This window comes from Pelodiscus sinensis, chromosome 1 (genome assembly GCF_052426305.1).
Source record: "Pelodiscus sinensis isolate ZL-2025 chromosome 1, ASM5242630v1, whole genome shotgun sequence".
NCBI classification, from domain to species: Eukaryota; Metazoa; Chordata; order Testudines; family Trionychidae; genus Pelodiscus; species Pelodiscus sinensis.
The window spans coordinates 205675767-205702836 of NC_143052.1; the positions used below are offsets into that span (position 1 = coordinate 205675767).

Genomic DNA, 27070 nt, shown 5'->3' on the forward strand with positions numbered 1-27070 from the left:
TGATTCAAAATGTGATCTTAATTATATCAACTTCCATCACATTGAGGTTTCCATGCTGAGGGACTATTTTCTTTGAGATGTATGCCAAGTTAATTCTTAATAGGGCTGCGTCCCTGAAGTATGGTGTAGTTGGTTTAAAAATCTTTTATAGGGAAAAGATACCAAATTTGGAAAGAGGATGCATTCATCATCATAGTGTATCCATAGATAAATGGGATAGTGGAGCAGGGTTTGTCAAGGCTGTTCCCTACTCCGGCACTTCAAGTGCAGAAGGTGGGGCCCGCAAGAGATCTTAAATACCCTGCCACTAAAGGCTTCTCTTTAGAAAAAGCTCCCCAAAGGACATAGATTCCCTGACCTTGGGTAGTATGCTGCCACCACTCAAATGCAAAAAACCCTCAAGAGCCCTGTAAGAAGCATTTGGGAATTCTTCCTGTGGGGTAACCTCCTCTTCAACTATGGCCTCCTCTTCAACTCTCCCCCCAGGAGAGAACTTGGAAACAAACTGTAATTTCTTAATAGTTGACCTTCAGTCTCAGATATGTGTACACAGGAAATCAGATCATAGTCTTTAAAAGATGATGTTATTAACAAAACAAAGAAGATATATTTAGTAAAGCATAGGTTGCTAGGTGTTACAGAGCAACTGAAAAAAGGCAGATTAAAAGCACGGAGAATTGTTTCCCTGAGATTCAGTTTTAGTTACAGTGTATGGGAGGAGGTTACCTAGGTTCAACAGAGTTAACAAACCAGAAAATAACCTGATTGCATCTAACTAAACATCCACTGTTCACTTATATATCTGTTGTTCCAAGGTTCAGTCCTCTCTAGTGTCAAAGTTAGACAGGACTCACAGATTTGTCAGACCGCTCTGTTTATTCAGCAACGCTGCTCTGCCAAATTAACCCAGAAAATGTGAGTACCATACAGTCAAAAAAAAAGCCAAGTTAACAGGATTAAAAGGAGGAGCAAAACTTCACATGATTAGTGTGAGACTTAGTCAAGTATCTTCATTTCAACATCAAGCACACAGCAATCTCCAGTCCATATCTCCCTGGTTATCTCTAATTGCTTTCTGCTTAACACTTAATGTTCCTTTTCCTGTTAACTCAGGCCCACCTGGCTAGCACATTGATCTGCATACCTACAAACAACATTAACATACTTTTCTTCTTCCTGTTCAGAGACAAACAGTATTCCTTCAACTTATTCAATTATTACAGCACAATTCATCTTTCTCTTACATTATAATTCTTTCTACTTTCACACTAGACAATTCCATGCTTAGTTCCAGGCTTACATCATCTCTCCCCCAGCTCTTGCTCTAAACTCACACAAACCCTGAAGCAGGCAAAACCTGTTTTTCAATTAAAATCTTTCCATTCAAATCTTTTACTCTTTTCCCATTGGCTCTTCTGGATCCCTGTCAACACTTCCTGGATACCCACAGGCAATTAAGGTAACGGAATGTCTGAGATGTCTAAAAAGGATAATACCCTCCTGTGCATCATAGTGTACAACTCACTGCCATAACACCTCTTACTGGTCTCACTGGGAATTAGCTCTGACCCTGGTACTGTGGCCCCTTTTGGCCAGTGTCTCACTAATCGTCTCTCTCCAGCTTCAAATTCTGGACCTGTGTCACTTCCTGACTATGGCCTCCTCTTCAGGATGCTGCCTTCTGGCAATGGTCACTACCCTGGTCTCTGTCCCCCCTACAAGAGGTATCAACAAACTTCACTAAATACACTTGACACTGTAGCCAAATGCAGCCCAAAGTCTAGCCTATTGCCTCAGGGGTAAGCTGCAGTCTTTACAGGTCACTGTCCATAGTGGCAGGATTAGGTGCAGGTGGGGACCCAAGCCTGCTTACTGCACTGGATTCCGATCCAGGGACCCTCTGACATCAGCCTTGTTCTGCCCTCCTTTGCTCTTCCCTTCACTGATCTCACTCCTAGGGCCACTTCTCCATGATCCCTTGCACTTTCTTGGTCCTTGAATCAAGGCTACAGCCTGGGGAGGTTATCATGCTAGAGCCTCCCTCTTTAGCTCTGCTGAGTCTGTCCAGCACTGCTTTGTTACAAGTGCTTCTCCTTTGCTGGGAACTGGTCTTGCACCCTGGCTGGTCAAGACCCAACTGTTCTGCTGAGCAGCTCCTTATAATAAGCCCACTCCAGCAAGCCATCCTCTCATTGGCTTCTTACAAGCCTCTCACTCATTGGCTGGGGCTTTGTGCAGGTTCCCTCGGCTTACTTTAACCCCTTCCAGTCAAAGCGGGGCAGCCACCCCACTACATATAATTATAAAAGTAGTCATTATCAAAAAAAGATTAATCTTGAAAATATCTTTTAAACAAAGCAGAATTAGAGGTAACTTCCTCTCACTCCACAGCTAAACCATCTCAGGCCTGGTCTATACTTAAAATGTAGGTTAACCTAGCTACACCTTAGAGACATAATTGAGCTGACCTAGGGCCCAGTATAGATACCATTATGTAAGTGGAAGAATTCTTACATCAATTTAGCTTCTGCTTCTCAGTGGAGATGGATTAACTACCGAGTCAGGAAAAAAACCTTATTTCACTGCAGCAAGTATCTACATTACACTGTTACAATGGTGCAGCTTCAGCCTGTAGAGTCTGTAGTATAGACAAATCCATAGTTGTAGGTTTATGAACTCTGGGAGAAGTAAACAAGTTATCACTAACAATGCATCTTGCTGAACTTGGTCTTTTAAATAATTAATGTAGTCGCATAGTTTATCCCAGAAGAGAATAAAGTTTACAAGTTGTGAATCCATTAATTTAGATTTCCCATTTAATTCAGACCTGATAGTTATAATAGCAATTCCTTTTTCCTGACCTAACTGAAGTTGTAACTTATTTACAATAACCCACATTAGAATCCTATGTAACTGGTAGAGGTTTGGATAAAACATGATTTTTTTCACTATAAACTATGTAGTATGGAAATCCAAAATATGGCTACAAGGATTTTAGAATAAGATGACATACAATAGATAGCTTTCAAACAATGACCTTTAGTCACTTACCAAGAGATGTCTGGAATATGCTGGCAGAAGCACAAAATCTTTCCCCCCCCACAAGCTGTGAGTTATATCACTATTAGCAAACTGGAGATAGAAGTGCTTATTTGAATTAGATGCCCATACTTGCGTTATCTTTATTCTTCTTTTCTGTTTGGTCAATGAAATGCTCTGAATTTTACTTGTAGTGTTGTAAAATGGAGGGAGGGGGGAGTTAAAAATTCAGTCCAATGAATAAGAGAAATCATTTCAACTCTGCAAATAAAAGTAGAAAATGAAATCTGTAGCTGTTTTCATATAGGAATATTAATACATACAAAGCAAATAATTCATTTTCTTGAATGCAGGAACACAGCATGGCATTGGCTCATAGTATATTGGATTGAACCTCTGAAATTTTGAAAGGATACCCTGAAAGTATTTTTTCCAGAGCTGTATTTTGATTTCCATAAATAATTGTAATATGACTAAACGATGTTTGAAACTGGTTTCTTTTTATCAAACTTTTTTTCTCCCCACCCTATACTCAGTTGATAAGCATATAACTCAAGATTGTTAAATTGCTAACACTGAATATACTTTCTGGATTTTGAGGGAGGGATGGGCTATTTGTTTAAAGAATATTTCAGATATAAAATACTATGTGGATGTGGAAAATGAGTATATACAAAAATAGGAATTCTATTTTTATCAGTAACTAAATGAAACAGCTAAGATTGTTATTTATAATTTATTGCATGTGAAATAATATGTATGCCAATATTCCTTTCTGTACATCTATATTCACTTAGGCTACGTCTAGACTACAAGCCTCTTTTGAAAGAACCTTTCGAAAAAACGTCTTTCAAAAGAGAGCTTCTAGACTGCAACCACTTCTAGATGCAGGTGAAGTCTAGATGCAGGTGAAGTCTAGATGCAGGTGAAGTTTTTTTGAAAAAAGGCCACTTTTTTTCGAAAAAACCCTGTAGTCTAGACAGAGCCTTAGATCTTAATCCTGCAAAGACATACATCTGTATTTTATTTAAAGCCTTACTGGGCTCATTTTTCTTATGTGCTTAAGTTGAGCACATATGTAATCCTTTGCAAGATCTTCCTGTAAGTGCCAAATTCTGCCCTCATATCCATGCCACAAGATGGATTCTGTCAACTAACAATAGTATAAATTAGGAGTAACTCAATGGAACAAAATAGAGTTTTACTGCTGTCAGACTTGTGAAAAGGTGAGGTAAATAACATTCCTTGCATTTAATTTAACTTGTGATTTTAATGTTCAAGACATTCAAATCAGTCTCCCTGCTTACTTTTCAGAACAAACACTATTTGAAATCTGTATGTTTTGCATGTTTGCTTTATTGGGCCATTAAAGACCATTCCATTGGACCTCTGTGAGGAAGGAGAGCGGCATTACCTAACCACTTAAATATATCTGTTTAAATGCAATCATGATAACTCACAAGCATGTGAATCCTATTGAAGTCACTGCAATTACTCATGTTGTGAGATATTAGCATAATTAATTGAGTCAGAATCTAGCTTTTAATGAAGAGTCATGGACAATATTTTGGAGATCTTTGCCCTGTTTTCAGCCAGTGATGTAATCTTTTAAGTATCTGAAAATGTCTGAATAATGTTCAGGGCTGTCCTTAGGGTTTATGATGCCCTACGTGGGATTATTAAACTGGTGCCCCTATGCCTAGATTTGTCAAGCCAAAAAAAAAAAAAGGAACCCACCAATATATTAAAATCACATTCCTTCACCAAGACCCCACCCCTTTGGGGCCCCATCCTCTCTGTTCCCCTCCTCGCCTCACTTGCTATCCCCAGACATTATACCCTCTCACTGGGTTGAGACAGGAGGTGCGGGCTCTGGGATGGGAACGAGGGGTTTGGGTGTGGAAAGGGGTGAGAAGTGCAAGCTCTGGGAGGGAATTTGGATGCAGGAGAAGGGGACGCTGGCTCGGGATGCTGGCTCGGGGATGGAGTTCCAGGCTGAAGAGGGTTGGGGTCAGATGGAGGGTTGGGGTGCTGAGAGCAAGCCACAGACTTGTGGATGTGAGGGTGCAGGAGTTTGGGCTGGGGTTCATGATAGGCTCAGGAGCAGGGAGGTTGTGAGTATGATGGGCTCAGGACACAGATTTGTGATGTGTGGATGGTGCAGGAATGTTGTGTAGAAGACTGAGGATGTGGGGATGCAGGAGTTTGGGGATGTAAGAGGCTCAGGACAGGAGGTTCCAGTGTTTGATTGGCCCCAAATCTGAGCCTGGTGGTGCAGGAGTGTTTTGATGCTGCAGTGAGATGGGGATTTGGCCCCAATTGGGGGCATGTTGGCCAGGCTTCATTTTTAAATAAAATATTATGTCAAACTCAAAAGGTTTTAACATTGTCTTTATATACAAGAGCGGCAGGGAACCTGTTTTGAGTCAGTGGTCACTGACCCACAGAAAAGTCAGTTGGGGCCACACAAGTGAGATGCCAAAAATAATACCAAAAACCCCCAAGCCTCACTAATGTGATCCCAAGGATGCTGGCACAGCTGGCAGGGTGATGGAGCCAGGGACAGAGTGGTGCTGGGTGCTGCGGTAGGTTGCGGGGTCCAGGGGCAGGGTGGTGCTGGGTGCTATGGTGGATGGCAGGGAGCTAGGTCTGGGGACAGGGTGGTGCTGGGTTCTGGTGACAGTGTTGGTGGGGGGCAGGGAACTTGTGGGGGGTCTGGGCAGTGGACAGGGGCAGCTGGGACCAGTTCCTGGCAATCCTGCAGCACCTCTGGGAAGTGTGAGACTGCACTCCCCCTCCCCAGACAGCTGGTGTGCAAGCTGCCTGAGCAGCAGGGGCTGTTGCACCCCAGCAACTTACCTCCGCGATGCTGTCCTGCGGGGTTGGGGGAGGGCACAGGGAGTCCAGGGAAAGCAAAGCTCTGACCTCCTGGGAGGAGTCATCAGCACAGCATTGTCACCCTTGTAAACCCCGTAATCTCTTCCAGCTCCCTCCTGAGTTCTGCACCCTGAGCCCCCCCTCATCAGAATCTGTGCCCTGAATTCACCCCTCCTGCCCTCATTCTATCACCCTCTGCCCTGAGCTGCCCCCACAAACCTTCCAGTCCCCTCCCCATATTGTGCTTAAAAGAAGCACCCAGGATCTTTTTCAGAGAGATAAGGCAACATGCCACATTTATTGAACATACATAGATTAATCAATATTTATCATATGTATATGACACATCACACTCATGCACTCTCTCTCTCACACACACACACACACATTCCATCTTGTTGTTACCAAAAGTTGCTCCCCCTAACTGTACTGGCCAGGTGAGTTAGATGGGGGAGGGGTGGAGCCAGGCTTCTGTGGACAAGAGGAAAATCCAGGGTCCCTCTGCAAGGTATCTCCTATTTATCCCCCTCATGCAGCCAATTAGTCATCACCTCGCATTTCTTAATGCAGCTTCAGAGAGAGTTCTTCCAAGGGCAGGCATTTGCTGCTTGACTCCCAAGGCTCTGTATGTCTAGTCCTCTTAATGAGCTCACTTTGCAGGTATTGTCTTGGGTCTGGCTCCCAGACCTTCTCCACCCTTGTAACTGCTGCTGGAGGGGCTCACCTTTCATTCTCCATTCACATCTCATTCATTTCAATAAGGCAATCAAGGAAAGGGGAGAGCTCAAAAGATATTTTTTTCTTACAAAGGAAAGTTTCTTTTAATACAAAGTTATAGGAGAAATGTTACTGAGCTTCTATAAGAACACTTAGAGATATATCTAAAAGGACAAGATCTTAATAAAAAGTTATATGAGAGCGATAATATTACAGGGATTTAGCTACACCCACACATATTAACCCCTACCCCTTACCAAGAGTCCCCTATATCTCTGCCCTGACTCCAGCCCTGCAACCTTATACTCCAACCCTAATGTCCCACACCAAACTCTGTGCCCTCAGCCCCCTACCTCCTGCCTTCACAATAGCACCCTTCCACCCCTGCCCTGAGTTCACCCAACTCTCCCAGCCCCTGACCTCATTTCTGTACCCCCACCCTTTTTTATTCTAGCAAAAGATAGAAAACTTGCAAATATTGTCCACCAAAAAACTATAGCTGATGTTGTGGCGGCGTGGCGGGGTTCCCCCGCCTCCTGCACCCCCATAGTGGCATGTACAGACTCCACCAGCCACTAGAATAGAGGGAGTTTTTTGATTTTTCCAGGATACAGCACAGCGTAGATGTAATCCGGTTACAGGGCCAGGCCTAGGATGACTCAGCCCCCCTTGAGATTGGGGAGATTGGGCCCTTAAATCCCAGCCCACCTTTGCTTAGGCTGCCTCCTCCATGATTCCAAATAGAAACTCAAACTCCTAGTCTTCCTTTTTCTCCCTCCCTGGGAGGCTGAGCCTGAGTGTCTGGGTTAATACACATTTGGGAGAGTCAGTGAGAGTCTCCCATTACAGCACAGGGGGACCCCAGGTCACAGAGCAGACAGCCCCCCCATTACGCCACAGATGTTATAATCGCTTTCCTTCTGATAGTAATACAAACTTCCTTTTAGGCTTTTCCCCTTCATTTTTGAAAAATTCTATCATATAAATAAAACATGTACATTTTTCTTTTATTTTGTAACCTCTCCCACTATCCACTCTCCTCTCCCCACCCCCCGAAATTAACACTTAAAGATCCAGATATGCTCATAGGGACATATATATGTAATCACAACCTGCATAATAAGATCTCCACCTAAAGAGAGGGAGGAGGAGGGAAAGCCTTCTCCTCGCTCATGCGTTGCTGGGAGCCAGAGCGGGACAGGCAGTGCCCCGGTATCTGCAAGTGCCCGGGTCAGTCCCCCTCCAGCCAGCCCCACTGCACACTGCGCCGCCCCCCAGCTCTGCTTCCTGCTCCCCTTTCCATCTGGTCAGTCCCACGACACCCCTCTCCCCCCACGGACCCTACCCCAGCTCTGCTTCCCGCTGGCCCGTTCCTCTTTCTAATCACTCCCCATCCCCCACAGCTCTGCTTCCCATTCCCCTTCCATCAGGCCAGGCCAGCCCCACAGCCCCCCACTCTGCTTCCCGTCACTCCATCAAGTGTGTCCATTTTTTGGGGGGGGGGTTGCTTTATCTGATAATCCTACTGGTGCAGCCTCCACGTGCGCAGCTCAGCTTCCGCCTGGCACACAGCTAGCTCACCCCCCAACTCCCCTCCAGCACCTCACCCAACCCAACCCAGCCCTGCTGGAGGGGATGGGGGAGAGAGCGGTGATCTGCAGGGGAAGGGGCATGCTCCATGGGGGGAGGGGAGAAGTAAGGTAAGGATACTGCCACAGAGCCATCCAGCCAGCCTGCTTCACCTTAAGAGAGTGCCACACATGTGAGTTCTTTCCCCCACCTTCCCTTCCAACAGACCCCAGCAGCCAATCCCCTCCCTCAGACTGTGCTGCAGCTTGCAGGCAGCGCATTGGGCTCTCTCTAGGACCTTGCTGTTGCCTGCTCCCTGCTTCCCATCCGGCCGGCAGAGCGGTGCCCCAGAAATTCTGGTGCCCTATGCAGCTGCGTACTCTGCGTATGCCTAAGGACCGGCCTGATAATGATAAGCTACAAGCACTCTCAAGTTTCAGTCAGATATTGGATATTCATGGACTAATATTCACAGCTAATACCGGTAAAGAAATTTCTAGGAGGTCGTTTCAATATTTTAGTAATCCAAAATAGGCCATATACAGTAGAATCACTGAGGTATGAACTGTATGGTCAACTACACATCTCATTTGGAACAGGAAGCACACAATCAGGCAGCAGCAGAGACTGGGCAAGAAGCAAAAACAGTACTGTAATAAAGGTAAACTATTAAAAAATGGGAAAGTTAAAAAAAAAAGATTTGACATGGTAAGAAAATTGTTTCTGTGCTTGTTTCATTTAAACTAGAATGTCTAAAAGAAGCCTTATTAAAAGAAGTCAATATTCAGTTGCAAATTGTGGGCCACCATAATGTTTTGATCAACATCTCTGAGTTATCTCCATTCCTGGAGTGTTCATAACTCTTAAGATATTAGGTGTTCAAGATTCTACTGTATGGTTTATATAGCAAAATACACATAGAAAGAAATTCTACTCTGAGACAGAAAGCAAATCCTAATATTCTAAGTAAATTATCCTGCCATTATGCACATACATCTCGTAGTCCAAAGTGCTCCTGAAAATGATAAATTTGTCCATTAGAAATAGCTTATTGGTACATTTTGACATCATGTTGAAGATCATAAATGTCTCCTTAGTAAATAGAGATACAGAATTTCATGACAATCTGTTTCTCTGCAGATCTTTGAGCTGTTATAGTGTTTTATATCTCAGGTCAGTGTGACAGCACTTCAAGAATTTACTGAAATGCAGTGTTGGAACTTCCTCAAATTGTTATTGAATTAGCACTAGAGCTGTGCTAATAACTGATTTTTCAGTTCTCCGAAAACCAAAATATGTAAAGGGTAATAGTAGTTTGGATCTGATTGAAACAGTTTCATTTTTAAGGGTTTTTCACCTTTTAAAAATACAATTAAGGTAATTTAAAAAAAATCAACATGTTTCATTACAAAAATATCAAAACAAAACATTAGGTTGAGAATTCAACATGAAGTGGAATTCAACATGAAGTTTCAGAATATTTTCTCTTTACTTGAATCTTCATTTTTTAGTTAAAAAATTGTTATAACCTCCACCATGGTCAATTTATCAAGTAGTAGACACCCTAACTTTGGAAATTATTGCTTATATATATATACTGTTTATGATTCATTCACACAGGTTTACCAAGCAGAAATTGAACCCATTAAAGAAAATGTGAATCATGTCAATGACCTTGCTCACCAGTTCACCTCTTCGGATATACCGCTTTCTCCATATAATCTCAACTTCCTGGAAGACCTGAACACCAGGTGGAAGCTTCTACAGGTAAAATTGTCTTAATTATTTTTGAAGCACTGCATTTAGGTGAACACGTTTTTTCTTGTGTTTCATTTTTTTTCCCAGTGGAAGAGTGATGAAAATGTTGAGTAATAGAGAAAATTGTTGCTATGCAAATTACAGTGTTCATATGGCTTTCTTCACGTGTTTCTGACCATTGAAATAACATTTTCTCTAGAATATGAGCTATGCTAGCCCTGTTAATTGCAAGTAATCAGCACATAGCCCATGCATAATTAAAACTATGCTTCTAGCTGGTTGCTTAAAATTCTCTCTTCAGGAATAGGAAATTGCTTAATATAATTCATCACCTTAAAACAATTTAAAATACCAAAAGATGCACATTTACTGCAATTTTCACTATCACGTATATCCCATAACAATTCATTATGGGTTTGGCATATTCAGTCTTTATAGATCTTTTGTACTGCATATGGAAGATTGACTTAATAGATTAACAGCTCCAGCCCTTTCTCTTTTCTATTTAAATTACTTCCAAGGACATTAATTTTAAATACTTTCATGTACAAGCAGCTTAGTGATCCTGTGCACTACATCCATTAAAATCACACCTGTGGAATCAAATATAAAATTACAACGCACTATATTTATTAGTCATTGGTAGAATTCAGTTCTGCTATTAAAGTAATCAAAAAGTGGATATGAGTTTGTTTTTAAACCTGAAGTAGTATTAGAATATTTTATCACATCAGAACGAATATCAAATTTAAATGAAAACAAAATTGAAAAGTTATAGAGCATTTTTTACAGAGATATGCATCAACTTAAGTTTAGTTATTCTCTATTATCTGCCAGCAGTGCAAACCTAATTTGCATATATTACAGAATTTCTTTTACTTTTTGCAAGTGAGCCTAATTTGGATTAATAGGAAACCTGTATGTGTGCATTCACTGATGTACTGAATTCCAAAATCGGTTAGAAACAGTGTATTGACTTAACATGGACATCTTAAATATATGTAAGAAGGAAATGCAGGAAAAGCTTTGAATTGGATTTAATAAAGCAAAGTGCTATTGCTTATCATAAGAATCCAATCTTCAGTGGACAAGAATAACCCCCTTTGCTCTATTCATACACATGATCAGAGATGACCCATGCCTGCTGATGGAGAGGTGGAGGGGTCTGAAGGAGGGCAGTCATTTTCAGCAGTATTACTGAGCATGCTCTCTACAAGGCAAGCAGCAAATCAGGTATGGGGAAATGTGACCCTGTATGCCCTCCCACATGTCACCTCAGGATGTCCCCTGTGCTGTTCTTACCAGCACTGGCATTTCCTCCAGCCAGCATGTAAGCCGTGCTTTTGATTCATCACACCTTTCAACCAGGATGCCTGACAGACTATCTGATTGCTGCTTTGGTCCCCACAAGAGATCCCAGATTCAGGTCTCCTCTTCAGTCTGAGGCATCTTCTCTGAAAGCAACTTTTCTTTCTCCTGGAATTCTTCCCTTGCATCTTTGCTAGCTGCCCCTGAAAGCCTTGCATCTTCTTATATGTGTATCTTGCTGGCTCATGCTTAGCAGCAGCAGGCTCCATTCCTATTGATCCTATGAGCCCTTCCGATAGCCAATCTCCTTCCTCAACTGGCATGCAAATTTCCTTCCATCACAGAGCAGTAAATGCTTGGTATACCTGCTAGCCAGACATAGTTTCCAGTCCAGCTCAGGAGATGCCTTGTTTAGTCAAACCTCTCACATACATGCCTTATTGAATAGGTTAGGGGGAATCTGAACCATTTCCTTAATAAACTCCATGTAGTGCAGGTGTATAGGCAAAAAATAGTTCATTTGGAAAACTTCAGTGTATCTAAAAAGCTACATTTGATGCATCTTATGTGAAAAAAACTTATTTGTCTCAAGAGCAGCAATGAACAAGCAATGAACAAGCTATTTCAGATAAAATATTAATAGTATTGAAATTTAAACCAAACCCAACTGTTATTCAAAAAAATTCCCACTGGAGACCACCCAGGGTTACACTAGAATGGGTTTATTGATAAACTAAAGAAGATAGAGCTGCCACCAAAGTTTTAAGCTAAAGAGGGAACCAGCTATCTCTCTCACACACACCTTCATTCATTCGCTCATTCACACACACTCATTCCTGCCCTCAGGCACTCACACACTTAGAAAGACATATATATGGGTTGGAGAAGGAGCCAAGGCATGCTGGTTCTGGAGGGTCTGTCTGCTGATCATGGCTGGGGAGCTGGTCACGAAAGAAACTGGCTATAGAAAAAGGAGCTTCTCGGGAAGAGCTTTTGCCACATGCTCTCTTCTTTTATTATCAGAGGGGTAGCCGTGTTAGTCTGAATCTGCAAAAGCGACGAGGAGTCCTGTGGCACCTTATAGACGAACTGAAGTGTAGGAGCATAAGCTTTCGTGGGCAAAGACCCACTTCGTCAGATGCATGTCATCTGCATGCATCTGACGAAGTGGGTGTTTGCCCATGAAAGCTTATGCTCCTACACTTCAGTTCGTCTATAAGGTGCCACAGGACTCCTCGTCGCTTCTCCTTTTATTGTCTCTGTATAGCTCCTGTGACTCATCCACCTTTGTCACCAGAGAGCATGCTCAGACTTTCCTTGGTCCAGCAGATAAGCTGTCTGATGACTTATCACCATGTGCCCAGCCTTGCAACTTCAATTCACACACACACACACACACACACGCCTCTCTTCAGTCACTCAGGGGAGAATGCAGTTTAGAGCAAGTTACAAGCAAAGTGGCTGAGAGTTACAAAGGTTACAAAGTTGCAACTTGCAGTAAGTTTCTGAACTTATAAAGCAAAGATGCTGAGAGTTACAAAGTTGCAAGGTTTAACAAAGATTACGAGTTGCAGGGTTTAACAAAGATTATAATGAGTTGCAAGGTTTAACAAGGCAATGGAGTTACAAAGCTTCAGAGAATCATTTACAAATCAACAGTAATGAAGTGACTTAAAAGACAATTTCCCTCACTCTCCTCACCCAGCAATGCAGTCAGCAGGAGGTTTTAGTCAATCTCTAAGTCACCTGTTGGCAGGATCTTACAGTTTAGTTTGTTTCCAAAAAAATGCATGTGTAAAACCAAGTAATAGCTCAGGAAGATATTGTGTAAGCCATTAGATATCCCAGTTCATACTATTTGCATAAGAATTAAACTTGTAACAGATAAATTCTTATGCAAATGGTGTGAACAGGGCTATCACATGGCTCCCACGCTGTCTTCCACATCTTAATGACTTAACCAACCAAACAAACAATGAAGGTGCTTATGGTTCTTGATGTCTGTGTAGAATCTGGTGTTGGTCATCTTCCTATCCAAGTGCAAACTAAGGTTCTTATCAGCCTCTTGTAACTATTTAGTCTTTAAGGTGTTACTAGACTATTTGTTGTTTTTAAAGTTTTCTTATCTTTAGAAAAGGTCACTAAAGAAAACTCTTGTTACTAATAAAACATCAGGCTAGCAATGTTTTGCCTGAAAATCCCACCATATTCAGAAAGTGGCTGTCTTGCTGGAAAAAAAATTGTTAGTTCTACTGAATCTCTGAAACAGCTGGTTTATTGATCTGTCTAGATATAAAGAGATGAGACTGGTTTTTCGAGGGAAAAGTGGAGCAGGAGGTTAGGGTGCCAACTGAGCAGTCTTGGGACTGGAGAAAAATACTTGAGATAACAAAAAAAACCCTTAAAATTAATTGTTTTGCAGCAGCTTAGAGACTAACAAAAATGTAGATGGTATCATGACTTTTTGTGGACACAATCCGCTTCTTTTTCTCTTCCTTTTTTTCCTCCACATTTTGATATTACCCTGTTTCTTCTCACTGTCTTTCCATCAGATGAAATACTGATGAAACACCTGTTCCTATCTCCCTCAATATATCACATAAAACTATATGAATAGTTTCTTTCCTGGTATCCCCACCAGGTGAATATTCCTTCGTTAATATGTACAAATGAAGTACATAAAGTTTACCTAATCAGAAATGATGAGTACCAGTCTTATGGGAAGAGCTGGGAACATCTATTTCTAGAAATTTTTTAATAAACTGAGTGTAGAAATGATACTTTTCTGCTTTGTTAACACAGGGTCTTTTATAAGATCAGAGAAAAAAATCTCAAACAATCCACTACCCATTTAATTTAAAATTTTATGTTGTCTATATTGTACATTTTATTGGCATGCATGCAAAACCTTGTCCTGCTTCTCATGTAGTCATATATATCAGCACAAACTAATAACACAATAGGAGAAAAATGCTTTCCAAGCAGAATTTTAATACTCTATTTGCCCTGGTATAAGTCACTATACCAGGAACAGAGCAATGGAGAATCAGACTCAGTAAGTTCAGAATACCAACAAATAGTGCTGAAAACACGTGGAATGAAGGGAAATATTTTCTGTGAATATGTGATTAGCTTTTTTAACAGACACACACATGGGGAGTGATGTTATTAATATCTTTTATTGGGACAACTTCTATTGGTGAAGAGAGAAGCTTTTGAGCTATGCAGAGCTCTTCTTCAGATCTGGGAAAGGTATTCAGAGCATTATAGCTAAATACAAAATGGAATTGATTTCAAATTGTAAGAAGTTAACACATGTTGAAAGAAACTATTCAAAATGAAGTGAACAATTAACCACTCTGCAGTCATAGGTCAAAGGAGAGTTAATAGATTGCAGATTGTTATAATGGGACACAAAACCCATATATCCAGTGGGTCCATGATTTTTGGTTTCTAGCAGAGTTATGAATTTATGCTCACAGGCTTGTCTTTTGAAAGTGTTCTGCGAATTTCATTTTAAGGTGATCTTTTGTGAAGAATTGTCACCCACAGGTGATAGGGTATGTTTGGCTTTTATCATTTTTCTGAGTTCATTCAAGAGCATAGTTGGTTTTGGATGTTTGAGGCATTGGATGAAGTTCACCATGTGCTATAAGACTGTGTGTAGGACCATCTATCTTGAAAGGTGTATTGTAGCAGGTTATTGACTATCGTAGCAGTGGAGATATGTCTGCAGGTTTTTCTGATATGGAAGATGCTGGTGCTGCTTTGAATTAATGAGTTCTGGTCTGTGGAGGACTTCTGATGATGAGCTGGTGAACGGGATTGTTTGAAGGCCAAAAGAGGAGGCTCAGGAAAGATTTCTCTCAGGATCTGGCCCCCATTAAGTATAGGTTATAATTATGAGTTATGGTAGGTGACAACCAGGAATATGAGGTCAATGGGGCTTTTTCCCTGTATTGAAGCAGATTCTCTTGAGGCAATCCGCTTCTCTGGTGGAATGTGCTTGTTTGATTAATGCAGTTTTAGGTGTGTTATGATGAATATCCTGAACTCTGTACTTGGAGCGTATTCTGTCGTATCTGAGTGTCAACCTGCAGATAACAAATTTCTAGGGTGGATCTCTATATCTGTGAAGGTAAGTGTGATCCATGAGTTTCTTTTATACGGCTGTCTGTAGGGTTCCAATGTTGAAACTAATTATGGTGTCCAGGGAGTTGATGCTGGTGTGGCAGAATGCTAGAAATTTTAACTAATTATTTCATTAATTCACTTCTGTAATTTTGTAGCTCTGTTGCTTTCTGCCAACATTTGTGCAGCGGAGTACAACTGGCAAAAATGTTTGCAGAAAGTAGGCTTCAAATGCACTTGCCCGATTACTCTTCTGGTAAACTAAATTTCAAGTGTACATGTACAGCTATTTGCACTGGAAGTGTTTACACGCTCAACCAATCCTGACACTGCAGTATTATACTATGTTATTTAATCAATCAGAGCTAACTAACATTGTTCAAATATTGAATACTTACAGAGTACAGTTCATCATCAGTCCATGATGTTAAAACAATGTGAAAATAAGTAGTTTCACATGTTTGAATAATAAGCAAATTTGTGAAAAAAATGCAATTTGCTTGCAGACATTCTTTGAGCAGAAAAAGAGGCTAAATTCTTTAAATAAACTATTTGTTGTTAATTCTTCAATCAGCTCTAGAATTTAGATTCTGTGTATGTTCAACGGACATGGCAATTGTAGAATGTGCAGCATGCTCAGAACCATGAGGGAGGAAATACCTTGCACGTTGTCTGTCTTCCAGTTGACAGTTTAGGAATGGGGCTGATGAGATCTGGAGGGAGCTGTAGCCAGCCTTCATTGATTTGGAAAGATAGTTGGTCTGCTGCAGGATAGAATGGGAGTCCTTTGAGTTTGTTTGTTTGTTTGTTTTAAAAAAGGAGATTTGAGACTATCAGCTGGGAAACATGGAGCAAACCACTACCTAGACTACAAGGATCTTAAATAGTCTTGATTTACATCAAAATTGTTTCCCCATTCCTTTTTGTCAGTGTGAAGCTCATAATGAAGTAATTCTAATATGCCCAATTATACATCAACTTACTGGAAATTGTGATGCAAACATAAAAAGTAACTTCAGAAGGATATTGTCAGGCTGTTTCAGCCCAAAGTTTAGGTTTACAAAATTAATTGTAATATTTTGAGCGGGGGGCGGGGAGGTTAATTGAAAGAAAAACATTTATATATTCTGTAAAATAGTACTATGCCATTTTAGTGCCAACCTCTAAAACTAAGACTGAGTGAAGAGCAGATAAATTAGAGCTAATCTGTGCCTCATTCTGCATATACAGTATGTGCAAAAGAGAAAGTGAGTGAAGGCTTCATTATGCCTAATTTCCACACTTGTTTTCCCCTCTTGTGCACCCAGTGTGCAAGGACACAAAGTACTCTTGTTCCAACAGCAATGTTAGACTCCCTCAGTGGGAGAATGGAAAATTACGGTAAGAGTTTAAGTGGCCTGCTGGGAGAATCTGCAACATCTTATTACAGGGTGAACACATTGTTTTTTCACTATCCCAGTGTGCCTCAGAACATGCCTACTCTAGAAATATTACAGCAGCACAGCTGCAGCACATCAGCCATGCCACTGCAATGCTGGCATGAAGTCACTTGATACAGTGACAGAAAGGGTGTTTCCATCCCTGTAGTAAATCCAGCCCTTTGAGAAGTGGTTGACAGAAGAATTATTTCATCAGCCTAACAATATCAGCTCTTCCATCAACCTAAGACAGGCTGCATAAACATCTAACAGGGATGCTCTAAATGGTGGTTGGCCCTTACCATGAGGAGAGGAGACTGGACTCGATGACCTCTCAGGTCCCTTCCAGTTCTAGTGTTCTGTGATTCTATTATTTACACCGGGACTTAGGTCAGCTAACCTGAATCTTTCAGAGGTTTGATTTTATTTATTTATGTATTTGGTTTTATTTAATTAATTAATTCTCATGCAAAATTTCAGGCCAAAAGCTTAAAATTGGCTAGTATTTTTTGGGGTATGGATAACTTTGTGACTTTCTGAAGGCATTTTATATTATGTCAGTACAGGTATTTTAAGTCAAAGACTATCTGATTTGGGATTAAGAAACATTTTTTTTTCTAATCCCTAGGCAGGACTGGCCCTAGAACAAATAGTGCCCCCACCTCCATTTGTTCAATTTTTAAATACCTTACTTCTATTGTATTTGTAGCTCATTTCATGATTTTGATACAAGATCTGCATGCATGAGTTTTCCCTGCCATATAAAATGATAATTTTGCATGCTAGGATTCAGTATAAGCACATTTTAAAAAAATGTTTCTTCTAAGTGTGTAGAAACTTTTTCATTTTAAGAGTAACTGAAATATACTAACATCAAAAAATTGAACTGTGCACCTGCACTGGATGGACCAATATTACATAATATTATAGAAGGTAATAGCCTTACACTATTAACCCTAGTCCTTAAATTCAAAAGGCTGCTTTTCTTTACCCTTACATACTGAAGCACAACATCAGAGAGGTCCAAAGATTGTCCATTGTCATTTTCAAGTGAAAAAACAGCAAGTGATGTCAATCTCTTGTTGGATATGGTCGATCAAAGTTATGTTTTAATGAGCCTGCTCTTTGAAAACCTGGGATTACCACTCGCAACTGTGACTGGCAGTATGAGCAGAATCCTCAACGCTAGCCACACATTGGGGAAAGTGTCCTTCTGCTCTGCTTCATGAATGAATTGGAGAACTTGCAGTGGAGAGTGCTTCATGTGTTTCAGAATGTGACGGATGTTGTCCAGCTCTATATAGAAGTCTTCATTGTGATGTCCAAATATTCCCCAAGTGTCGGTATCCAGTGAATATCCATACAATTGTTTAAAAGTGTCTTCCTGTCTGCCTACTGAAAACAGGATATCTATCCTTTGCAGTATTCCAAAGAGAGATAATGAATCTAAATAAGATAATGCTGCATCCGACACACCCAGGTTGAGGGAAGAGCAGCCACAAGGCACAAAGAAAGCTCCTGGATTCAGCATAAGGATCTTTGCCTGGATGCCATTGCTTCTTCCCTGCATGTCTGCAGTCCTGAAGTTTTATTTAATTCTATTCTTTTGGACTTTTTCCAGTAGAGTCATCCACAGAATGAAAACAGATAAAGTTTTCCTTTGCTTGGACATAGCCATCCTCGTTATCAACAAATCTTACTGTAAATAATATCTTTTCATTGTGTCTAATGTTGGGAGTGCACTATTATTGTGTAATGCTTTGCTTTGCTGAGCGGCATCAATATGCTATCATGCACATTCATTGCCATAAGGTCAGTCAATTTGTTTTAAATTGTTTTGCTGCAATAACGGTCCATTGTTTGTTTACAAATTACTTGATGTATGTGCTTCTACATGACATTATCGTATTTCCTAAGGACCTCTACCAAACCAGGGAAATCACCAGTATGTTCAGTTAACAACTTACCCAATGAGCCGCAGAAAGCCAAATTATTCTTTGCAAGGAAGGAGGTAATTGTGATCAGACACTTGAGCACATTCCTTCATTGCCGGGTATTGACATTAATAATGTGTTGGTTTTCTGCATCTGTGCATTTATTCAGGTTGAGCCTGGTTTCTACCTCCATCCATTTGGGGTAGGCTGTAAAATGACCAGGTGACTCTTTAAGTTGCTTCAGCACTTAGCTAAGTTGTGCCAGTAACTGTACCCAGAAAGTGCAAGCAATAATTTTTCATTCTTTCCAAATATTTTGCAACAAAACCAGAACACTTTGCCTATTGATTTCAGGTAAAATAGCCAGTGCTGATTTAATTTTTCCCTATTCTCGAGCCCTCTCTCTTAGTGTGACTTTGAAAAGTATTGCTTCTGCTTATTTACTCGAAATGTCACATCCTCGATTTTGCCCAGTCCATTCAAAATTGTACAATCAATATCAACAAGGTTTAGGATCGCTGGACATAAAGCAGGATCTGATGTATCGATTTGTGGTGTGCAGTTTTTCTCACTGCTGTTTCTCACTGTCATTATAAAAGGATGATTCTTCTTTATCATTTCTCTCTTTCTCATGTAAACCAGATGGTTTTTGTCATTTTTCTCAGTTTCAAGTGATCCACATTCTTCTTTTTCATCACTCTCCTTTACACCTTCAGAAAAACTGGACCATACTCCATCACTTTCCTCACATTTCCATTCCTTATCTTCTGGTAAATTTTCTAATTCCTTGATAATAGGACTTCCATCATTCCTCAATTTCTTCTGCACTGGGACAAGCACTACTTCCTAAAGCCAGGTCTATGTTGTTCTGTTTCAGATATTTTCCCATCAAATTTGCACCTTACTGCAAATGAGATTGCAATTGAGTTTTTTTGCTTCCTATATTGAGCTTCTGCAGGCTTCTTCCAGGACATCTTTTCTTTTCAAAGGGGGAAAACAGACAGTACTAGGGAGAGCAAAAGTCTGTTACATAGTCTTAGACAGCTATGAAACATTATGTCTATGTCTACACTGGTGTGGTCTTGCGCCAGAGCTATGCAAATGAGGCTAAGCATAGAATATCACCGATCCTCATTTGCATATCTAATGAGCTGCCATTTTTGCGAAGAGGTTCTTGCGCAAGAAGGAGCTGTCTACACGGCCTCTTCTTGCGCAAGAAAAACCCTCTTGCGCAATGCTGTTATGCTGATTATTTTCAGGAATAACGGCATTGCGCAAGGTTTTTCTTGCGCAAGAAGGGGCAGTGTAGACAGCTCCTTCTTGCGCAAGAACCTCTTCGCAAAAATGGCGGCTTATTATATATGCAAATGAGGCTCGGCAACATTCCACACTTAGCCTCATTTGCATAGCTCTGGTGCAAGATCGCGCCAGTGTAGACATAGCCCAGATTTGCCAAAGAATCAATGCACACGAAACAGACATAAGACTCTCTCACAGAGAGAAAGCTGTTGCTTGCCATTCCAGCCAGACTGACCATTCTCTCAATGACCTTAAAACATGCATATTGCTTCAAAGAGACTTTAACTTCAGACTTCAAGGAGAAGCTTCTGAATTGTCATTCATGCTTAAATTTGACATTTTATGTACCGTATATTCCGGCGTACAAGACGACCTCTGAAGTTAAAAAACATCCCCCAAAAATCGGGGGTCGTCTTGTACGCCGGATGCCCCGCCGCCGGAGCCCCTCCGCGGCTTTGAAAGCCTCGGGGGAAGCCGGCGGCGGGACATCCCAGGCGCGCATGGGCTGCCCGCCCGCCAGAGCCCCTCCGCGGCTTTGAAAGCCTCGGGGGAAGCCGGCGGGGGGGGGCATCCCAGGCGCGCATGGGCTGCCCCCCCGCCGGAGCCCCTCCGCGGCTTTGAAAGCCTCGGAGGGGCTCCGGCGGGGGGGCAGCCCATGCGCGCCTGGGATGCCCCCCCGCCGGCTTCCCCCGAGGCTTTCAAAGCCGCGGAGGGGCTCCGGCGGGGGCGGGGGGAAGCCCAGGCGCTCCTGGCGGCTTTGCTCCCGGTGCCTCTGGTCTGCTGGGGACCATCTCCAGCAGACCAGGGACACCGGGAGCAAAGGAGGCGGAGGGGCGCTGGGGTATAAGATGAAACCCTATCTTTTAATTAAAAAGATAGGGGGTCGTCTTATACGCCCAGTCGCCCTATACGCCGGAAAATACGGTATGGGTCTAAACAAAGACTAATTATCTCACCCATTACAAAGATAGCTTCCCCAATTATCACCTCTAATGTCATTACCTCACAGAAACTAAACTTTCCTCCTTACCCCCACTCTGTTCTAAAATTTGATTTGTCAATTTCTCATGTATTCATTTTTTTTGTTTATTGTATCACTTTGGTACATATGGTTGTGCCAATTTTCTTCCACATATTGATCTGAGGAAGTGGGTCTGGCCCACGAAAGCTCATCACCTAATAAACCATCTTGTTAGTCTTTAAAGTGCTACATAGTTCTGTCTTTTGTTGGCTTCCTTGTTTGTGCTTTCTCTTTCTCCAAGAAACATACTGTATGGGGTCTAACTTGTGTGCTGGGAAGGAGGTAAAAAATGTAGGAACACAAGAGTCACTAAAAAAATAAAACGTTTAAAAAAACTTTAATTCAGGAATTCTCTTTGTTTCACTCTCAGTAAAATAAGTTTTTTTTTTTTTAAGAACAAGCCAGCAGAGGGTGTATTTGCATAAGTACACAAAGCTGACTGCATGCTGCCCCTTGGTTGCGTTATTTACATGTTTCATACATTCATACAGTAATGTTACTGTTTACAGATGCTATACAGTCTCTCAGATTCAGGCAAGGGCTGGCTTGCCAGAGATTTTTTTTTTTTTTTGACAATCATACAACTAACAGATGTTTGTTGTTGGCTCCATGTCTACATTCTTTGAAAGCTGGAGAATTAAATTGCTGACATTCAGACAACACTAATTCACATATCCATGGAGCCTAATTTGCTGTCCCTGAGATCTTGATTCCTGGTGTTCATAGGTTTAAAAACCATTTCAATGACACAATATGAGAATGGGCTGGGGAGCTGCAATAGTGTGTGCTTGCTACACATAATCACATTCTATAAACATCTGCGTCATTACTGGTGTGACTCATCTTTAAGCTGTATACAGCTGTGTTTCCAGTTTCAATTAACAGTCCTTTAATTGCATATCCATCTCATGTTACTAATTTAGTTAATTTATTCATAATTAAAGAGTATTCTATTTTCTACCAAGGTTTGTTGAGCTCTGAACATCATAAAAAGAAATATTTTAAGACCTCATCACTGAGGGATTTTGTGTCTTATAATCACATCAGAACAAAATGTCATTCATGTACCTAGAGGATGAAGATGAATTACTTAGGGACATTTCCTTTTTTATTAGAATTAAATGAGAAACCTTTGGAAACTATGTGCTTTGTATATAAAAGCAAATTATAGTACTATGGTGCTCTTTTCTCTCCGAGTTTTGCCCTCTGCACACACACAATCTGATGTAATTATTTATGGTTTAGATTTATATTACATTTTTTAATATCCCAGAAGAAGAATTGACAACCCTGTAGAGATTCATTTGAAGCATAAATTATACTCTTAGGTATACATTTGTCCAGTAACAGCTGCAGTTTAGGGTCCAATATTTTAAAAGGGTATCAAAGATCAGGAATTTGGGGGGTAACAAAAATCTATCTTAATTAGATACACCAACTGGAAAATAAAGGTTGAATTAATTATGTTATTAATTAAAGTAATTGTTGGACCTATTTTCTGAAACGTATTCTTTACACAAATATAAATGAACATGCATTCAACAACCACTAAAACCTTAGATGCCTAAGTTTCTTCAATGACCCACAAGTTAATGCAATCCTATGGCACAGCATTTTACAACATTTGTCTGCAACTGTTCCGTGAAGTGCAAATATATATGCATTACTCCCTCCACTGCCCTCTCATACCCCCTGGGAGATAATTTTATCCCAAAGAATTTCAGTGATTCAAAGCAAAACAGTATTTCAAAGTTCTCTATTTTTTCTTCTTCTTTCTTCTGGCTTCCGCCTGATCTTGGTGGTTATGCAGAATGTTTAATAAAGGATGGTGTTGAAACTGTCTGTAACTATATACGATTTTTATATAGTTTATTTCACGTTTAAATTAAATTAAATTAAATAATCTCTCCAGGAAGTGAAAAGAAGGAAAAATACCATTTTAAAAAAATCTTGACAATTGCTTGAAATAAATATTACCTCGTCTCACAGCAGCTGCACCTTTATTCCCCACCTTGAACTCACTGTAGGCTTCTAGTTCCTCAACTGTCACCTATGTTAGGCAGAGACCCAGGTGTTTCTCCCTCCTGACCAGAGTTTTTCCAGACTGCACAGCTCCCTGCCTATCAACCCATTACAGACCCCTGGGAAATGCCATTAGTCTTTTAATCAGTTATCAATCCATGAGAAGACCTTCCCTCATCCCATGACATCTTATTTTGCTTAAGATCTTTGGTGATTGACATTGTCAAATGCTTTCTGGAAATCTGGATATACTATATCCACTGGCTCCTCCGTGTCCAAATGCTTGTTGACCCCCTCCTCCAAAGATTTCTAATAGATTGATGGAGCATGATTTTCTTTACAGAAACTATGGTGATTTCTCCCTAACAAATTATGTCCATCTATGTGTTTGACAATTCTTTTCTTTACTATTGTTTCAACCAATTTGCCCAATACTGCAGTTAAATTTACTGGCCTATAATTTCCAGGATCATTTCTGGAGCCCTTTTTAAAATGGTTCATCAAAGTCCTTGAATCATCCAGGTGTCAGATCAAATCTCTCTCCTATATACATACAGTCTTGGTTCATAATATCCTCAAACCATTAATTTTATACAATAGGCATCAAAGATACTTAAACTTAATTTAGTTAGGTCTCCCTCAGATACAACAGGAAATTGTCGTTTCTGTCAACATCAACAATTAAATGGTATAAGCTGTATAAAAGTATATCCTGTGGTAAATGTTGGGAATTATAGGACATACTGCAAATGCCACATTAACCTTATCTCTTTATTTAAAGAAAAATTGGCATGTTTGTATAGGCAGCCATTGAAGTCCTTCTTCCTCATGACAGCAGTTCTCTTTTTTTTCCTTTCTACCTTCCTTCCTCCAGACTTCTTGCAGCTTCCTTAGCTATTTCCTGTCAGTTTCTGCTTCCCTCATTCTCCTTCTACAATGACACCAGTATTTTTTTAAAAGAAAGAAAACCATTCAAAAACAAACAAGAAAAAAACAAGAAAAACCCACAAACAATTCAATTACAACTTTTTCACATGGGCAATCACTTAGCATTTTATTCAGTGAAAAATACAGCAGGACTCTAAGCCAAGTGATAGACACTCTGAAAAACTCTGACAAATTGATGGTCTTCTGAGGTTCATATTTTAATTAGATCATCTTGAAAAGATCATATTCCAAAAAGTTAAATTCGGAGCACTAAGTCTTTGACGCATTCAAACATTTTATGCATTTACTGTAGGTGCTTAGCTAGTAGAATGGTTGGTGCAACATTAATTTTCCTTCCACCAATGTCAGGTCATATATTCTTCATACATTAAAACGATGTTATTCATGGGTGGCAGCTATCATAGGCAGGGGGAAACTGTGTCTTCCTAAACAGCCAACCATGGCCTGGCCCAAACTCTATTCCCAAACCACTCCCCCCCCCCTTCTGTTGTTCCAAAGGGCTGTCTAGTGTGCCTCCTGCAATGACATGGTGTGGCTGGTGGTGCGGCTGTGCCGCCCTGCTCAGCGCTCTGGGAACAGCAGTCCCAGCATTAGAATTAAGGGTGTGGCTGCCATGACAACTACACCACCTGAAGCTCAGAGTGCTCTGGCCATGCCACACAGGGGTTTGGGGTGCTGAGACTGCAGCGCAGTAGGGCTGGGCCTCACTCGCTGAACCAACAGGCATTGGGTTATGTGGCATAGTGGAAGTCCTTTGAGCTCCTGCAAGGGAGAAGGGTATAAAGGGAAGAGGATGGGGGCAAAAGGAGAAGAGAAATGTCTTGGTCACAAGAGGAGTGGCTGCAGGCTTCTATAAAGGTGATGATGAACATATGCCATAGTACTTCACCATAGGAAATTATGGAAGCATAGTCATTACATGCTGACCACGTTGGGACCATCAGATTTCCAAGCTCTATGCATTTGATATATTATTTCCCCTGTAACTTCTATTTGGCCTCTAGACCTTTTTATACAAGAGGAGAAAGGCATTCATTTTCTGCAATCCATGCTCCATAGCATATTGCAAGTAAGTTTGCTTCTCTGTGATTATCCTCTATCACTGACAAAGACAGGTAGAACACACAGGCCGTTATTTTTTATTCTATTTTTAACATCCCATTCTGTGTGCCAGAGGTTTTTGGTTTGCTTTTCCATTTTGTACTTTTACAAATAAAACAGTAAATTAATTTAATTCCACAACTTGTAGGACAGTATTTATCCTTGTATTTCTACATGCTCTTTAAGATATGAAAACATGTTTAAAATAAATCCTGAGTCAATCCACAAAATTGAAATGTAAAGGTCAAGTCCAAAAGTTGAATCCACTCTCAGTTAAAGTTAGTTTCAGTGATTTAGTTTGGACCATTATAGATGAACTTTGGATCTAGACGTTCATCCATATTTCAGATTCTGAAAAGAGCTTAATTATGTTACACCAGTGAGCACATGCCTTCAGTCCCTAATTTCTGCAAAATTTTACCCCTTTGCATACTTTGTCATGCCTATCAGTTTTGATTGCAGTTAGATTGGATGTAGGAATTCTACAGTAGAATTTCTACCAAGTAGAAATATTGGTGTGTTTTTACCTTCCAGTTCATAGTTATGTTGTGGTTTGAGTGATGAGACACAAAGCAAAATTATGGACATATTTGTGAGCATGAAGATTGGAGTTCAGGTGAAATATAAATTCTAGTAATTTCATTGGAGCAGAATTAATTTCTTTGTCTTTGCAAACAGAACTATGAATCATTTGATTATTTTTTGCTTCCACATACAACTGTTTAAAGAGAAATATCTACTATTATAGAAGTTTTTTGGTTGTTTGACATTAACCTCAAAGGGCAATTTAAAGATGGCAAATGATTAGAAAGGGGGGAAAAACATAACTGTACAGTGGAACTCACTCACATGCACACTTACTATTGTTCCAAGTCTGGATCTAGATTTTGTGGCTATACTAGTGATTATTTAGACATTATTTATTTTGTCACTTAAAATTAGTCTTGCACTGCATTTCAATTAATATTCCAATTTTATTTGTTTTCCCCAAGGAGTAACTCTTACAAGAAAGGTCTTTGGCCATAAATAATTCATTGAGGCCATGTCTACAGTAGGAAATTATTTCAAATGTACTAAATTTGACTTATGAACTCCTGATTTAACAAATTTGAACTTTCATGGGGAAGCATCAAAATTAGTTCAAAATAGCACATCCACGTTTAATGGAGCCTGACTAAAATAAAAAAAAATATGGAGATATGCCATCTCATAGAACTGGAAGGGACCTTGAGAGGTCATTGAGTCCAGTCCCCTGCCCTCACAGCAGGACCAAGTACCATCCCTGCTGTGGTACTTAGATTTAGAGTCCCCAGAAACACTCTGGGGAGCTTGCCACGAGGGTGGATACTTCATGTGGTGGCTTGGTCCAGCAAATTGTGCCAGGTTCTTACAGTGTATCCTTTCCACACCTGCTTCTCACAAGGCGCTCCTCCACTCTCTCCCCCCTCATGGGACATAAAAAGGACACAGTGGGCATATGCCTTGTCATGCTCTGGTTTCCTGTGCAGACACCACAGCACTGTAACCATAGAGCCAGAGCTGCTGCAAAGCAGTGCCATGCTCATGGCTTTCATGCTGCGCCTCATGGTGCAGTACATAGACAGTGTCCACATGTTGCCCTAACAGGAACAGGATGAGGAGAAGGGGCACGAAACTTGGCGTGGCCCTCAGGCCATGCTCAGCCAAGTACTGGCACTCCTGCTGGAGCACATGCCCCTCAATCTCCTGGACACCGTGGAATGCCACTTCTGGTGGAGGGAGATGAGCACAGACTGGTGAAACCGCATCATCCTACAGGGATGGGGCAATCAGCAATGGTTGCACAACTTCCTCATGTGGAAGGCCACCTTCCTCAAACTCTCTGAGTGGCTCGTCTCTGCCCTCAGGCAATCAGACACCTGACAGAGACCGCCATCCCCAGACAGAAG

The 27070-nt window shown here is 40.9% G+C and overlaps 1 protein-coding gene across 13 annotated transcripts in view; it reads left to right on the plus strand.

Moving 5' to 3' along the window:
• DMD (dystrophin) overlaps nt 1-27070 on the plus strand; it is a 2135104-nt gene that overhangs the window by 1828210 nt on the left and 279824 nt on the right. For all 13 annotated transcript variants that reach the window (XM_075916549.2, XM_089775838.1, XM_075916586.2 and 10 more), the window contains one exon: nt 9823-9969. In XM_075916549.2, the coding sequence (XP_075772664.2) occupies nt 9823-9969 (147 nt within the window). The remainder of the gene's footprint in view (nt 1-9822; nt 9970-27070) is intronic.